The following is a 16,750-nucleotide window of genomic DNA, read 5'->3' as shown; positions in this document are numbered from 1 at the left end:
CTGTAATCCTCATAGAACTCTAGCCCAATGGTTGCCATTAACTTGATTCTGAATTGATTTTAGAATGAATTGATTTCAGAATGTGTATCATTTTATTGTTTTAGCCGCTCTGAGCCCGGCTTTGGCTGGGGAGGGCGGGATATAAATAAATTATTATTATTATTATTATTACTATTATTATTATTATCCAGGCCACCAGAGGGAGGTGTTCTGCAGAGCTTTGCTGCCCGTCCCTGTCTTCCCCTAGAAGCTGGGGAGACCAGCAGCAGAGCTGGGTGGCCTATTGTGGGGTTCTCCTGGAGGTGCCTGCTTCACCCAGCCTCATGGGAGTGTGGGGTTGACGTGTTGCAGTTGCGCAACGAAAGGGAGTGTGAGAGGCTTCTCTTGGGCGCCCTCCCCTTTGATGCAAGGGATTCTCCACCCCTGTTTTAAAGCTACCACCTTCACCGGACTGGCCCCTCCAATTACGCCACCTGAGGCCAAAGAGAAAGGTTCGCTCTGCTGCCGAGGTCCCCCTGCCCTGCCAAAGCTATGGGCTGTGGGGCAGTGCCAGCAAAGCGTGGACAGCAGCACCGGGTTCCAGTTAGAACTTGTAAGGTTTTGGCGAGATGTCTCGTCGTGTTGCAGGAATTTATGTATAGGTTTGTGGGGAGGGGGTTGCCCCTCCAGCAGATATCATGCACATGCAGCCCACTACCAAAAGCAGCACAATCACTTTTGCGACTTTTGTGATTTGTCCCCACAAACTTTTCATCACCGTTTCTTCCTGTCTATTCAAAGGGCCTTTGCTGCACAATACCAAATGTAAGAATTCACTGATAAATGTATCTATGCACTGGCTCACTGGGAAAATTTCAGAAATGCATATAGACATGTGAGCTCAGCTACTCAGCAGCCCCTCTGCCTGAGTGATAATTCCTGGCATCCTGATACCTGAGGGCCAGACAGGTAGCCATTCCAGAAATAACAAACCCAGATGAAGACAAAAGGGTGTGATTAACTTGGCTGGGAAACAGGGAAATGGAAATATCCTTTTCGTTGCACTTGATGGGTGTTTGGTGGAGGGCAAGGAGAACCATGGGGCAGGGTCCAGGATGCTCAGATTACTTCCACCAGACCTCCCCTTTCATGATGTAACCATGATGTATTAGTGATGTAGTTTTTTTGGGGGGTGTAACATGGGGATTAGCAGCTAATAAAAGTTTGGGGGCTCTTTTGTTTAGGGCTTCCATCTTGTTCCACCTTGTGGCAGGTGGGAGTCCTGCCGCGACAGTCTTCAATAAAGACCAAACCTACTGTTTTGCTCTGGTATTCCTGGCTGGTGTCCTTGTTTTTTTGTCCAAGGGGGCCCTCAGATTTCTCCGTTAACAGTTGGAAGCTGCCACCCCTTCTCCACTGGCAGTGGGGCACCGGCATGGGCACTGCCTCTTGGGGTCTCGTTGCCTCAGCCTACCTCATGGGCAGGCTGGCCCTGACCTTTGCCACCACTGAACCTCACATCAGCCTCTTTCTCACTACAAGCTACCACAAATGTCATCCATCACAGCACAGCACACAATGCCCTCCCGGGCCTGCTCCTCTCTGGGGATGATAGGGCTCTTCCTCAGCCCTGGAGCAGGAGGCAAGTGACCCCCCACACCACTGGGGAGAAGGTCAGGAGGGTCCCTGCCCGGGGGTCCTTGGCCGCTTGACTGTAGAGCTCGCCTTCCATCATGGGGTCCGACCAGTTGGGGTTCTGGAACCCGGGCTGCGACATATGCTTGCCGGCCGACGAAGAGCCTTGCCCTCCTCGGGAGAAGCGAGACCTCCCGAGGGAGCTCAGGCCGTATCCCACGGCTGCCCCCACTGCTGCGGCCCCTGCAACCTTCGCGCCGCGGCTGCCGCTGGAACTTTGCCCGCTGCTGCTGCTCTTTGGCAGGGAGTGGAACCCGCCGCGCGATGACCCTCCGCTTTTGCTGCCCCCGCTGCCACCACTGCCTCCTCTTCCTCCTCCCCTGCGGCAAAAGGCCGGCTCGCTGACGAGAGCGACCAGGAGCACCACGACCCAGTACCAGGCAGCCCAGTTCTTACTCATGGTGCTGCACCTGAAACAGAAAGAGAAGGTGGAAGATCCTAGAATTGTAGAGTCGGAAGCGACTTCCAAGGTTCATCCAGTTGTAATTGTGATAGGAATTTTATGGTCTTAGATATATGGCAATGTTCATAACCACACGTACATAGATCAGCACAGGAAAGCCAACCTGGAACCATTTTGATTCCTAAACTGAGTAAATGTTTCTCTGCATGGTCAAAATGGAAAAGCCTCCCCATTGTCTCTTCCTTCACAAATCCTGTCTTAATCTGTGTTTGAATAAGGGTGTGAGCCTTATCATTACAAAAGACTGCCCAGGCTCCCCAAGAAATCCAATCAAGTAACCTGCCAGACAGGAAATAAACAAAGCGACAGGAGAAAACAACATGCAAATGTTCTGTTTTAGACCGCCTTATCTGAGGGGTGGTCTTAGGTTACACCCCTTCTGTGATGAATGCATAATGTTTCTGGGGGTGGTCTTGATCTAGAGGATGGGAATTTCAAAAGTCTTTATAAGCCCTTGCACAGCATTTTTGCGGCTCTTGGATACCCCATAAGGGAAAAGGGCATATTTTTATTTACATCATAATAAACACAGTGGCGTAGCATGGGGGGTGCAGGGGGGGGTAGCCGCACCGGGCACAACATCTGGGGGTTAGGGTTAGGGGGCACAAATCCACGGGTTAGGGGGCGCAAATCCACGGGTTAGGGCGCAAATTACTTGCCTTGCCCCGGGTGCTGACAACCCACGCTACGCCACTGAATAAACAAAAATCTGCCCTTATTCCCTTATGGGGGACACATGAGCCCTTACAGAGTCCTTTGCAGGTTCTCCATCGGTTGGAGGAAATAACAGAGGCCAACCAGAGAATATTGAGAAGCAAAGCAGCTTGTAAGCCTGATCTTTATTGAACTGTTGCAACAGGTTGACCCCTTCACACGCAAGAGAAGGAGGAGGACCCAGAACAAAAGTGTGTCTGCCCTTATATAGACATTTAAAATTGCCCGCCCTGGAGTCCACGACCACCCCTAGAAACATCATACAGACATCACAGAAGGGGTGTAGCTCAAGACCACCCCCCAGATACATCATACCTATATCACAGAAAGGGGTGGTCTACAACAGAAATCTGAGTGCGTTGTTTACCAGAAATCTGAGTGTGTTGTTTACCAGAAATCTGAGTGCGCTGTTTACCTCCTGTCTGGCAGGTTACCTGTTAATGCTTACTTGATTGGATACCCTGGGGAGCCCGGCCAGTCTTTTGTAAATACTTAGTTCCTGAGCTAGGTCACAGGCTCACCTTATTCACACACACACATACCCTTAAGACAGGATTTGTGAAGGAAAAGACAACGGGGAGGCTTTTCCATTTTCCGTTGACTTTGCAGAGAAAACATTTGGTCAGTTTGGGAGCAAAAATGGCTTCATGGCTGTTCTCCTGTGCTGCTTCAGACATGTGGTTTATGTATTTATGTACGTGTTTGCTTGGTACATTTATGAACATTTATTATATATATATAAGACCTTAATTTTTTATTTCACAGTCCAGCAGCAAGGCAGGAATCCCAGCTCTCTGGGTCCTCTGCAGGCCCTGAAGTCCAGCCCTCGCGGCACTGCTGTGCTCCATGGGCAGACCAGAGCTGAGGATCCATTTCCCACATTGCTGCATTGCAGCTGCACTGCACTGGTCAGTTGGCAACCCTAGCAGGCAGGTGGCTGTGCTGGCTGGGGCTGGTGGGGGATGTGGGCCAAAGCACCAGGTGTGGGAAGGCAGACCTGGACTGAGGCTTTAGCTGAAAGTGTTAAGTTAGCTAAAACAGGCATAGGCAAACTCCGGCCCTCCAGATGTTCGGGACTACAATTCCCATCATCCCTGACCACTGGTCCTGTTAGCTAGAGATGATGGGAATTGTAGTCCCGAACATCTGGAGGGCCAGGGTTTGCCTATGCCTGAGCTAGAGGGAGCCAAGGGAAGGCCTTGGTTGGCTCTGTAGCTGTAGCAGAGCACAGTAGGCTAAAGCAACAGTCCTGGCCTTTTCCCTGCAGCTTGAGTGACTCCCCACAGAATAGTCCTGGATTCTAACCCTGCCTGCTCCTGAGAGAGTTGCAGCCATTCTGGGATGCCTCAGCTTAGAGTCTGGCATGGGATGCGTCTCAGGCCCCAAAGGCATTTGCTTTACTGGTTTCCAGGCAGAAGGCTGGTTTATGTGGCCACCGAGACCACATAACACCGGTCTTGAAAGACCTACATTGGCTCCCAGTACGTTTCTGAGCACAATTCAAAGTGTTGGTGTTGATATTTAAAGCCCTAAACGGCCTCGGTCCAGTATACCTGAAGGAGTGTCTCCACCTCCATCGTTCTGCCCAGACACTGAGGTCCAGCGCCGAGGGCCTTCTGGCGGTTCCCTCACTGTGAGAAGCAAAGCTACAGGAAACCAGGCAGAGGGCCTTCTCGGTAGTGGCGCCCGCCCTGTGGAACGTGTCACGGCTAAAAATTGGCTGCTGTTTCTTTAATGCTTAAAAAGCTGGGTCAGCATGAATCAGCGGCCTGCACTGGGTTGTAATTGTATATATAGAGTGTGAAATGTTAGTTTGGTGTTGGGTTGGCTGGTTGGTTAGTGAAAGCTGGTAGTGTTGATGTGTGTACAGCTGGTCAGTCGCTTTTGCAGAAAGACTTTTAAGAATAAAAGCAGAAAGTACTCTGCAAGGACTCTTTTATGCCGACAAGGGTCTGAGGACCAGGCTGAGGCGACAAAGGGAGGTCAGAACCTTTTTTGCTTTTTACAAACACTGACAGAACACCCTCCCACCAGATGTCAAAGAGATAAACAACTACCTTTAGAAGACATTTGAAGGCAGCCCTGTTCAGGGAAGTTTTTAATGTGTGACATTTTAATGTATTTTTAATCTTTGTTGGAAGCTGCCCAGAGTGGCTTGGGAGACCCAGCCAGATGGGTGGGGTACAAATAAATCATCATCATCATCATCATCATCATTATTATTAAGAACATCAGAACAACAGAAGAGCCTGCTGGATCAGGCCAAAGGAGCCCCATCTAGTCTATCATCCTGTTTTCGCAGTGGCCAATGAGCAGGATCCCAGAACAAGTGCCCTCTCTCCCCTCCTGTGGTTTCCAGCAACTGGTGTTCAGGGGCATCGCTGCCTCCAACTGCGGAGGCAGAACAGAGCCACCCTGGCTAGGAGCCAATGATTGCTTAATAATCCTCCATGGATTTGCCCAATCCTCTTTTAAAGCCATCCAGGTTGGCACACACTACTTACTCCCAAAGCTCCATAATTCAACTCTGTACTGCGGGAGAAACCCTTCCTTTTAACTGTCCAGCCCTCAGCTTCATTGGATGCCCACAAAGCTGAGTTTTATGAGAGAGGGAGGAAAACTTTTCTCTAAACACTTTCTCCAAGCCATGCATGATTTCGTAAACGTCTATCATGTTGCCTCGCCACTTTCCCTGCAAAAGCCTCCTCTTTCACGGAAAACCCAGATTGCCATTTGCTCTGTACAGTGGTACCTCGGGTTAACTACTTAATTCATTCTGCAGGTCCGGACTTAACCTGAAACTGTTCTTAACCTGAAGCACCACTTTAGCTAATGGGGCCTCCTGCTGCCGCTGCACCACCGGAGCACAATTTCTGTTCTCATCCTGAAGCAAAGTTCTTAACCTGAAGCACTATTTCTGGGTTAGCGGAGTCTGTAACCTGAAGCGTATGTAACTTGAAGCGTATGTAACCAGAGGTACCACTGTAAAGGTAAAGGGACCCCTGACCATTAGGTCCAGTCGTGGCCGATTCTGGGGTTGCAGCGCTCATCTCGCTTTATTGGCCGAGGGAGCTGGCGTACAGCTTCCGGGTCATGTGGCCAGCATGACTAAGCCGCTTCTGGCGAACCAGAGCAGCACACGGAAACACCATTTACCTTCCCGCCAGAGTGGTACCTATTTATCTACTTGCACTTTGACGTGCTTTCGAACTACTAGGGTGACAGGAGCAGGGACTGAGCAACTGGAGCTCACCCCTCGCGGGGATTCGAACCGCCGACCTTCTGATCAGCAAGCCCTAGGCTCTGTGGTTTAACCGACAGCGCCACTCTGATTCAGCATCAAAAGCAGGTTTTCTTGGGCCATGCGGTAGGTAGGGCAAAGAAAATGGAAAAAGTGCTCAGACACAAACCAGGAAAGCGCAGGCCTGTGCCTAGAAAGCGCAGGGCAAAAGTTACGTGTGAATGAGCCCTTACTGGCCATTCCTGTAAACTGAAAAGTCCCTGCGCTCAACACAATAATCCAGGCCTAATGACAGGGCAGAACCTTCTGGGAACAGCAGCACAACAAAGAGGGTGAAATTGCTGAGCCATTGGCACTCCAGGGCTTGCCACTCACATGACACGTTTGCACAAAAGCCTGAGTCCCAGGAAAGAAAACAATACTCCAGTCCAAACACACATACACCCTTCAGCTGCTGTCACCCACAGGCCAACTGCCAGAGGCTTCTGGCTCAGCAGTTCTTTGCTGTTGCCCCCAACCCTCCCCCCAAAAAAACTCCTTTTGCAAGAACTCCAAAGGGAAGAAGTTGGAGTGACTCGCCTGAGGGGCCGCTGGGGGGCAATAAAGTCAAGTCAAGTCACCTTTATTGGCCTCGCATGAGAACATTCAGAATACATTCAGAATAGCTAGGCCAGTGCGATCTCGTCGCCATCCCAATGGCACAGTCACCCGCCAAAGGGCAGAAGAGGCGAGCAATCCGCCTCATCTCTGTGGGTTTCCAGCAAGGGCATACTTTGGCGACAAAAAATCAAATAGAGGAACTTAGCTACTGTCTTGGTGAGCTCCTGATCTCTCCCCTGTAATAAGAAGCGCATAACCTTTGGTTTCCCTGTTGGAATACATAGATGGTCTAGAAATTGTTGGCGGATGTTATAACATAACATAACATCATGTTTGCTGACTGGGAACAGTTGTGGACCACAGGTATGAAATTTACGGCTTGTAATGCCCTAAGAGAGAATATTATGAAAATGATATACAGGTGGTACATGACACCAGTCAAGCTTGCAAAAATCTATCATTTGCCCGACAATAAATGTTGGAAGTGTAAAGAAAATGAAGGAACATTCTTTCACCTTTGGTGGACATGCCCAAAGATTAAGGCTTTCTGGGAGATGATTTATAACGAAATGAAAAAAATATTTAAATATACATTCCTTAAGAAGCCAGAGGCCTTTCTCTTGGGCATGGTCGGCCAATTGGTGCCAAAGAAGGACAGAACTTTCTTTATGTATGCAACAACAGCAGCAAGAATTCTTATCGCAAAGTATTGGAAGACACAAGAGCTACCCACCCTGGAAGAGTGGCAGATGAAGCTGATGGATTATATGGAACTGGCGGAAATGACTGGCAGAATCCGAGACCTGGGAGAAGAGTTGGTGGAAGAAGACTGGAAGAAATTTAAAGACTATCTTCAGAAATATTATAAAATTAATGAATGCTAAAATTATGCTTGGATTGGTAATAAGTGGTAATTAGTGATAAAAGTTAATAAGATTATGTAAAAAAGGTATTGATAAATGGTTAAAAATATTGTCGTATAATATGTTATGGTATAAAGTTAAAATATTTGAAAGAGGGTAAGAATTTGCTGAATCAAGTATGTAAACGGGAATACAAAAGGGGGGAGGTGTGAGGAGGTCAAGAACATAAGCACATGAATTTGAGGATACTGGGAAAAATGGATTTGTTTTATTTCTTTTTTCAAACTTAGTTTTTTTAATTAGCTGTTGTTTTTCTTTTGTGTATTTTTTGTATTTTCTTTTTTGTAATGTTTATTTTTATCTATGGCTTTTTATTCTGTGAACTTTTATTTTTCTCTTTTGTAAAACTCCAATAAAAAAAAAATTATTTAAAAATAAAAAAAAATTATTTAAAAATAGAAATTGTTGGCGGAGATCATCATGTTGTTTAGTCGTTTAGTTGTGTCTGACTCTTTGTGACCCCCAGGACCAGAGAACGCCAGTCACTCCTGTCTTCCACTGCCTCCCGCAGTTTGGTCAGACTCATGCTGGTAGCTTCGCGAACACTGTCCCACCATCTCATCCTCTGTCGTCCCCTTCTTCTTGTGCCCTCCATCTTTCCCAACATCAGGGTCTTTTCCAGGGAGTCTTCTCTTCTCATGAGGTGGCCAAAGTCTTGGAGCCTCAGCTTCAGGATCTGTCCTTCCAGTGAGCACTCAGGGCTGATTTCCTTAAGAATGGATAGGTTTGAGCTTCTTGCAGTCCATGGGACTCTCAAGTGTCTCCTCCAGCTCCAGAATTCAAAAGCATCAATTCTTCGGCGATCAGCCTTCTTTATGGTCCAGCTCTCACTTCCATACATCATAACTGGGAAAACCATAGCTTTTACCATACGGACCTTTGTCGGCAAGGTGATGTCTCTGCTTTTTTTTAAGTTGCTGTCTAGGTTTGTCATTGCTTTTCTCCCAAGAAGCAGGCATCTTTTAATTTTGTGACTGCTGTCACCATCTGCAGTGATCATGGAGCCCAAGGAAGTAAAATCTCTCACTGCCTCCATTTATTCCTCTTCTATTTCCCAGGAGGTGAGGAGATCACCATACATTTTACATTTAAGGGCCATGTGAGCTAGAGTTTCCACCAGGTGGGCATCACATGGGCAGATCCTATCCGCTTCTGCCAAACCCGCAAACCTACCCCAAAGGAGGTTAGAAGGATTAGAACTGAACCTAGCCAGTGGAAAGGCCCTTCTTTCTTGCAGTAAATAATTAAGATTAAATGCCTGCACCCAAGAGAGTAGAAAATAAAAGGGGAACACGTTTTTCCCACAGCTGAGATCAGTTCCTGGTGATATATGTCCCACAGCCTAGTTTTTAACATGGTCTTGGTGAATGGGAAAGCCACAGCGCCCAGGAGATCCTCTGAAAGCCCGAGTTGCCGTATCTTTCTGCAAAACAGTTGTAGCCCTGGGGAACTATGGAACTCCCTCCTGCAGGAAGCAGTGGTGGCCACCAGCCCAAGGTAAAGGTAAAGGGACCCCTGACCATTAGGTCCAGTCGTGGCCGACTCTGGGGTTGCGGCGCTCATCTCGCTTTATTGGCTGAGGGAGCCGGCGTACAGCTTCCGGGTCACGTGGCCAGCATGACTAAGCCGCTTCTGGCGAACCAGAGCAGCACACAGAAACGCCGTTTACCTTCCCGCCGGAGCGGTGCCTATTTATCTACTTGCACTTTGACGTGCTTTTGTTAGGTTGGCAGGAGCAGGGACCGAGCAACGGGAGCTCACCCCGTCGCGGGGATTCGAACCGCCAACCTTCTGATCGGCAAGTCCTACCACCAGCCTAGATGGCTTCAAATGTGGATTAGACAAATTCATGGATGACTGTGCTCTGCCTCTACAGCTGGAGGCAGCATACCAATTGCTGAAAACCACAGGCGGAGAGAGTTGCCCTTGTGCACGAGCCCTGCTTGCAGGTTTGCCAGAGGCATCGGACAAGATGGCCTGATCCGCAGCACAAATTCCAGCTTGTCAATAGCTCTACTCCACCCGTGCGCCGTGACACCCAGCTGTGCGTCGCTCCATCCACCATGTCCATGGATGGGGCTGAAAGGGCGGAGCGGAAGAGATGGCCTCTTCCATGGTCAGAGCCACCATTCAGGCCATGAGCAAGAGGAAGATTCAGGCCACTAGAGCTGCCCTTACACTGACCCCATCTGCTGTGCAGAAGATACAACAACTTAATAAAGACAAACCTGACTATGTAGGCGTTAAAGTTGGTGTCCGTACAAGAGGCTGTAATGGACTTTCTTTTACAGTGGTACCTCGGGTTACATATGCTTCAGGTTACAGACTCCGCTAACCCAGAAATAGTACCTCAGGTTAAGAACTTTGCTTCAGGATGAGAACAGAAACCATGCTCTGGTTGCATGGCAGCAGCAGGAGGCCCCATTAGCTAAAGTGGTGCTTCAGGTTAAGAACAGACCTCCAGAACGAATTAAGTACTTAACCCAAGGTACCACTGTACACTAGAATACACAAAATCAAAGGTGGACTCTGATGAGGAAGTAGTACAAGATGATGTTAGAGTGTTTATTGAAAAGAAAGCGCAACTCACACTTCTAGGAACTGAAATGGACTATATAGAAGACAAACTGTCCGGTGAATTTGTTTTCAATAACCCAAACATCAAAGGAGTGTGGGGTTGTGGAGAAAGCTTTAACATTTAAAACATCAGGACTGTAACTTGTAAGACCACAAAACTGCTTTCTGAAGTAATCACTCGGTGTGTGTGCATTTTCACATCTTTAGGCTTTGTCATATACCTGCCTTTCCAGGAGAATCAAAGTACTGTGTTTTGAAAGCGAAAAAACAAACAAACAAACAAACAAACAAACTCTACTCCAGGTCCGACCAAGGCAGAATGGAGTAGTTCTATTACTTGCCTTGATCTAGAATTGCGATAGCTTTTTCTGCTGCTTCATCACATTGTTGACTCGTGTCCTACTGTCAAGCCAGCTGCCCCCACACCACAAATTTCTGCATCTGGTTATCCATGCCAAAGTGTCCCTATTGAAATTTATTTGAGCGCAGTTTGGGCCAGTAATGTTCCATTAAAAGGCAGCCTGGCTGTGCAGGGTCTTGATAGCTTAGGGAAATCTGAGGCCCTTTCTCTTAGTGGTGGGAGCCCCCTAACTTACAGCATAAAGGTTTCCCCCTTGTATAGGGTCAGGCCTCTGACTCGCGACCTATGCCATGTCATTTGTGCTGAATGTACTGCTGTCTGCTGGGGTTTTGTTTCCAGTGAGAAAAATGTCTTGCAACAAGGGAAATATGAGAGCGCTGATTCCCGATGAGCTTTTGACTTTACGCTCCTTGAGGATTAATAATCCCTAAAGCATGTGAAACTGTGTGTGTGTGTGTGTGTGTGTGTGCGTGCATCACATTTCTTAAGTGCAAATGTGGAGCAGAAGCAGAGCAATTATTGTGAGATTAGATTCAAGCTCATTTCCCCGTCCTAACTAGACATGATGCTCAATAGCATGTTGCAGAGAATCAAAGTGGATAAGCATATCGTTGTAGGTTTGGGCTGGGGGAGGGTCAGTCTGCATGATGCCACAAGTCCCTTCCAATTCTTGGGGTCCAGTATTGGGGGGGGGGGAGAGAGGTAGACGTTATGAGAGCAAACTTGGCACACCATGGTTGTGGCAGACTAGTCAAGCATCATGATTATCCTAACCAAAGCAGTTGCTCTGTGCCATAGAGCAAGTGAATGGGCCTTTCACACACACACACACACACACACACACACACACACACACACACAAATGAGAGAGAGAGAGAGAGAAACTTGAAGGCATTGGTTTATGTCCTACTCTCCAGAGCAGGAGAAGACAAGCTTGCTCCATTTTCCATGTGACAGCCCTTAGTGTTCTCTTCTTTTTTGTTGTTGTTTAGTCATTTAGTCGTGTCCAACTCTTCGTGACCCCATGGACCAGAGAACGCCAGGCACTCCTGTCTTCCACTGCCTCCCGCAGTTTGGTCAAACTCATGCTGGTAGCTTCAAGAACAGTGTCCACCCATCTCGTCCTCTGTCGTCCCCTTCTCCTTGTGCCCTCCATCTTTCCCAACATCAGGGTCTTTTCCAGGGAGTCTTCTCTTCTCAGGAGGTGGCCAAAGTATTGGAGTCTCAGCTTCAGGATCTGTCCTTCCAGTGAGCACTCAGGGCTGATTTCCTTCAGAATGGAGAGGTTTGATCTTCTTGCAGTCCATGGGACTCTCAAGAGTCTCCTCCAGCACCAGAATTCAAAAGCATCCATTCTTCGGCGATCAGCCTTCTTTATGGTCCAGCTCTCACTTCCACACATCACTACTGGGAAAAGCATAGCTTGAACTATACGGACCTTTGTTGGCAAGGTGATGTCTCTGCTTTTTTTCCTCCAGGCTAAACATACCTAACTCCCTCGACTGTTCCTCACAAGGCTTGCCTTCCAGACCCTTGTTCATCTTGGCTGCCCTCCTCTGCACACACTGCAACTTGCCAATATCCTTCTTAAACTGAGGCGCCCAGAACTGGACACAGAACTCCAGGTGGGGTCTGACCAAGGCGGAATAGAGGAGGAGTATAACTTTCCTCAATGTGGACACTTGACTTCTGTTGATGCCACCTCAAATGGCACCAGCTTTTTGCTGCTGCATCACACTTTTGACTCATGTGGTCTATGAAGACCCCTAGATCGTTTTTGCATGCAAGCCGGATGTCCCAAATCTTATATTTGTGCAGCTGGTTATCCCTGCCTAAGTGCAGAACTTTACATTTGTCCCTATTGAAGCGATATCTGTCAGGCTGCTAATGCTGTGAACCCCTCCATTTTATGCTCAGGTTGTATATATGTTTAAATACAACTATATATCCTAAAGACACCACAGTCTCTGCTGATCTTCATTCCAATGAAACCAAATCTAGAACCCTTGGGATCTCTCAGCACTCCAAGTTTGGGTTGGTGTGCAACAATACAGCAGCAAGTGCAAGGGAGGCTATTTGTTCCACCAGACAGGAAGGGATGCTGCCTTTGCTCCCTAACTGGGATATTCATGGAAATCTGTTGCGTCCCGTCCCCCCATGCTGCAATTAGTGGGAGGGAAAAAGTGGTAGGTTGGAATAAGCACAAACTCTCAGAATTGTTTGGATTGCAGCTGAAGTATTAAAACCCCCCAAAGGAAGGCAGAAAACTCACAATCTAAACCAGCAGGTAAGAAAGTCCATTGCACTTACTTTCTCCTAGGAGCAACCACCAGTGGTGGATGAGGACCCTCAGGGAGAAAGGCTCTCTGCCTGTGAAAGGCTGCTGACAGCGTGAATCCTCTGTGAGCTGGAAACAGAGTTGTTGTCAGAGCACATCAGGGCTCCCCAGAATGGAACAAAAGCTTGATGCCTCATCGCCACCTGACTGGTCAATGGAGCAAGCTAGGCTCTTTAGACAGTCACCCTGCACAACTCGTGACCCACACACACACAAAATGTTCAGGATCCTGGCCAAACAACACATCCAGGAGGCTTATCAAGGCCCTGGGGAGCTGCCACAGGTCAGTGCAACCTGCAAACTGGGTCATCTCGAGTTGTACAGGGCTGGTTCACACCCAGTGGATCTCCTCAGGAGAAGAGGGTTGTGACGGAAAAGTTTGTCTTTGCTAGGCAGGTTGGGTCACCAGGTGTTTTCCTTTTTCCCTGCCAGCAAACGGTTAATGAACGGCAGCTTCTGATTGGCCGGGGTTCCAGGAGGGGGAGTTGAAAAGGAGAGGATTTTGAGCAGGCTTCCTCAACCTCGGCCCTCCAGATGTTTTGAGACTACAATTCCCATCATCCCTGACCACTGGCCCTGCTAGCTAGGGATCATGGGAGTTGTAGCCCAAAAACATCTGGAGGGCTACCGGTTGATTAAAGGTATACAGGTTGGAGCCAAACAGTATAAACTGAGAGCATTTGCAGATGATCTAGTTTTGACGTTACAGGAGCCAGAATCTAGTACCAAAAGAGTTTTAGAACTAATTCAAGAATTTGGCCAAGTGGCAGGATTTAAATTGAATAAGTCAAAAACTAAGGTTTTAGAGAAAAACTTAACACCGATTGAAAGAGGGAAGTTTCAGAATGAAACAGGTCTAACTGTTGTGAAGAAAGTGAAATACTTGGGGATTAATATGACAGCAAAGAATGGGAATTTATTTAAAGATAATTATGAAAAATGTTGGGCGGAAGTGAAAAAAGACTTAGAAATTTGGACAAATTTGAAGCTTTCCTTGTTGGGTCGAATTGCAGCTATAAAAATGAATGTATTGCCTAGAATGTTGTTTTTGTTTCAAACACTGCAAATTGTGGACAAGATGGACTGTTTCAAGAAGTGGCAGAAAGACATTTCTAAATTTGTCTGGCAGGGCAAGAAGCCAAGAATAAAATTTAAGATATTAACTGATGTAAAAGAAAGGGGTGGATTTGCCCTGCCAGACTTTAAACTTTATTATGAATCAGCAGCGTTCTGCTGGTTGAAAGATTGGCTACTTCTTGAGAACACAGACATTTTGGATTTAGAAGGTTTTAACAATGTTTTTGGGTGGCATGCATATTTGTGGTATGACAAGGTTAAAGCTCATAAAGCATTTAAAAATCATATTGTCAGAAGAGCATTGTTTAATGTCTGGACAAGATATAAAGATTTACTTGAAAATAAAACCCCAAGGTGGTTATCACCGATGGAAGCGAAGGCTCAGAAAAAGCTCAATATGGAGGCCAAATGGCCAAAATATTGGGAGATTTTGGAACAAGAAGGTGACAAATTGAAATTGCAGAGTTTTGAGAAACTAAAAGATAAAGTGCGAGACTGGCTTCATTACTTTCAGATAATGGAGGCTTATAATTTGGACAAGAAAATTGGCTTCCAGGTGGAAAAATCTAAACTAGAAACAGAACTGTTAGATCCCAAAACTAAGATACTATCAAGAATGTATAACTTGCTGTTGAAATGGAATACTCAGGATGAAACGGTTAAATCTGCTATGATTAAATGGGCACAAGATGTTGGACATAACATTATGTTTGCTGACTGGGAACAGTTGTGGACCACAGGTATGAAATTTACGGCATGCAATGCCTTAAGAGAAAATATTATGAAAATGATATATAGGTGGTACATGACCCCAGTCAAGCTTGCAAAAATTTACCATTTGCCCGATAATAAATGTTGGAAATGTAAAGATAATGAAGGTACATTTTTTCACCTTTGGTGGACGTGCCTAGGATTAAGGCTTTCTGGGAAATGATTTATAATGAATTGAAAAAGGTATTTAAATATACCTTCGTGAAGAAACCAGAGGCCTTTCTCTTGGGCATGGTCGGCCAACTGGTGTTAAAAAAGGATAGAACTTTCTTTATGTATGCAACAACAGCAGCAAGAATACTCATCGCAAAGTATTGGAAGACGCAAGATCTACCCACTCTGGAAGAATGGCAGACGAAGTTGATTGACTTTATGGGATTGGCAGAATTGACTGGCAGAATCCGTGACCAGGGAGAAGAGTCGGCAGAAGAAGAATGGAAGAAATTCAAAGACTATTTGCAAAAATACTGTAATATTAAGGAATGTTGAGTGATGTTGGATTGAAATTAAGTGGTTTCTAGCTGTAATGGTACAAAAGAATATGAAAGAATAGTTATTTTTTCTTTGTATATAAGTAAAAGTTTAAGTTACAATAATTTAAGAAGATGGATAGAAAATAAGGGGTTTTTAGCTGTAATGCTATGAGATAAGGATTTGCTGGATAAACAATTTGAACTGGAATACAAGAAGGGGAGGCGTGAGGAGGTCAGGGAAATATGTTATTGAAAAATAAGTTATGAAACTTATGTGTTTTTATTATTTTTTCTTTTTAATTTTTTTCTTTGTATAAAATGGAAAATTCTAATAAATATCTTATAATAAAAAACAAACATCTGGAGGGCTGAGGTTGAGGAAGCCTGATTTTGAGAGACAGTTTTTTAGGTTGGGATAGAGGTTGGGAGAATAGGTTGGGAGATAGGGAGTAAGAAGAGAGAGAGTTGGTTCTGGGTAGAAACATTCACTCTGAGGAATATATCAAAAGCTAGAAAAAGGAGTCTCTGAGCTTAGTGTGAAGGACAGGGTGTGGTGTCCTGTAAGAGCAATAGGCCAGGAATTAACTGGGAGGCTGAGGTGGAGACAGGAGAAGTAGAAGCTGGAAAGATACAGTCTACTTAGGTCTCATTCTGGTCAGGAGGGGAGAGATTCTACGAAAAGAGAAGACCCCCCAAACCAGTTAAGAGGGGTGTGGTGATCCCTTGGGTCTATTACTTGGAGTACCTCCAGAGTAGGGTTGTCTAAGGGGTGTGTAACTGACAGAAAATACCACCTTGTTTAAGAACCAAAGTTTAAGAACCAAAGTATTTGGTTTAAGAACCAAAGTATTAAGCGGCAACAACTGAGAAAGAACTGAAGTGAAATAACATTATAATCTGAAGTATATTGTGTTTCACCCACTTCGTGTCATAAACTTCCTTTGTTTAATAAAATCTTTCTTGTTTATTTGATCAAATCCTGCCCAGGACTCCAAATTATTAAGTCTTCCCTCACACAAGTCCCCCACAAGATAATCTGGGGTAGTTTGTAGGAATCCGTGGAATTGGTGTTCTGTGAGGGGGGTGCACTATATTTAAGTGAGGGTGGGCCCAACGGAAAAAGTGCCGTCGCAAAGGTCCTCAGGGCTCTCTGTCACCTGCTACTTAAGATGTGCACCAAGGATGGTGAGTGAACATCTTTATTCAGAACAAACTCAAGATGGCATCAGGCATGACAGAAGCTCACCCCTTCAAGGCCAGGACTCCACTTTTGCCTGCGACCATTCACCATGTACGTAGATCTAGGTAGCTACCTGGTTATCCCAAATGCCCCAGACAAAGGGGTTGTGAGCCCATGGGAGAGCCCTAGCTTCGCACACAAAGTACAGTGGTACCTCGGGTTAAGTACTTAATTCGTTCCGGAGGTCCGTACTTAACCTGAAACTGTTCTTAACCTGAAGCACCACTTTAGCTAATGGGGCCTTCTGCTGCCGCCGCGCCGCCGGAGCACGATTTATGTTCTCATCCTGAAGCAAAGT

The 16,750-nt window shown here is 46.4% G+C and overlaps 1 protein-coding gene across 1 annotated transcript; it reads right to left on the bottom strand.

The window, feature by feature from the left end:
• Window positions 1-1,460: 1,460 nt before the first annotated feature.
• LOC310769888 (uncharacterized protein) lies at window positions 1,461-13,448 on the bottom strand. Its single transcript, XM_083629753.1, has 2 exons — window positions 12,864-13,448; window positions 1,461-2,084 (listed from the first exon to the last, which is right to left on the bottom strand). The coding sequence occupies exon 2, from the start codon at window positions 2,072-2,074 to the stop codon at window positions 1,604-1,606; it is 471 nt and encodes a 156-aa protein (XP_083485879.1). The 5' UTR covers window positions 2,075-2,084; window positions 12,864-13,448; the 3' UTR covers window positions 1,461-1,603.
• Window positions 13,449-16,750: the final 3,302 nt, after the last annotated feature.

This window comes from Podarcis filfolensis (genome assembly GCF_964270895.1).
Source record: "Podarcis filfolensis genome assembly, chromosome: 8".
Lineage (NCBI taxonomy): Eukaryota > Metazoa > Chordata > Lepidosauria > Squamata > Lacertidae > Podarcis > Podarcis filfolensis.
Note: the sequence above shows the minus strand (reverse complement) of the source record. Positions and strands in the feature narration are given on the sequence as shown.

What these genes read in the sequence shown, in the direction of transcription:
- LOC310769888 (XM_083629753.1), bottom strand. Translation starts at nt 2,074, where the DNA reads ATGAGTAAGAACTGGGCTGCCTGGTACTGGGTCGTGGTGCTCCTGGTC.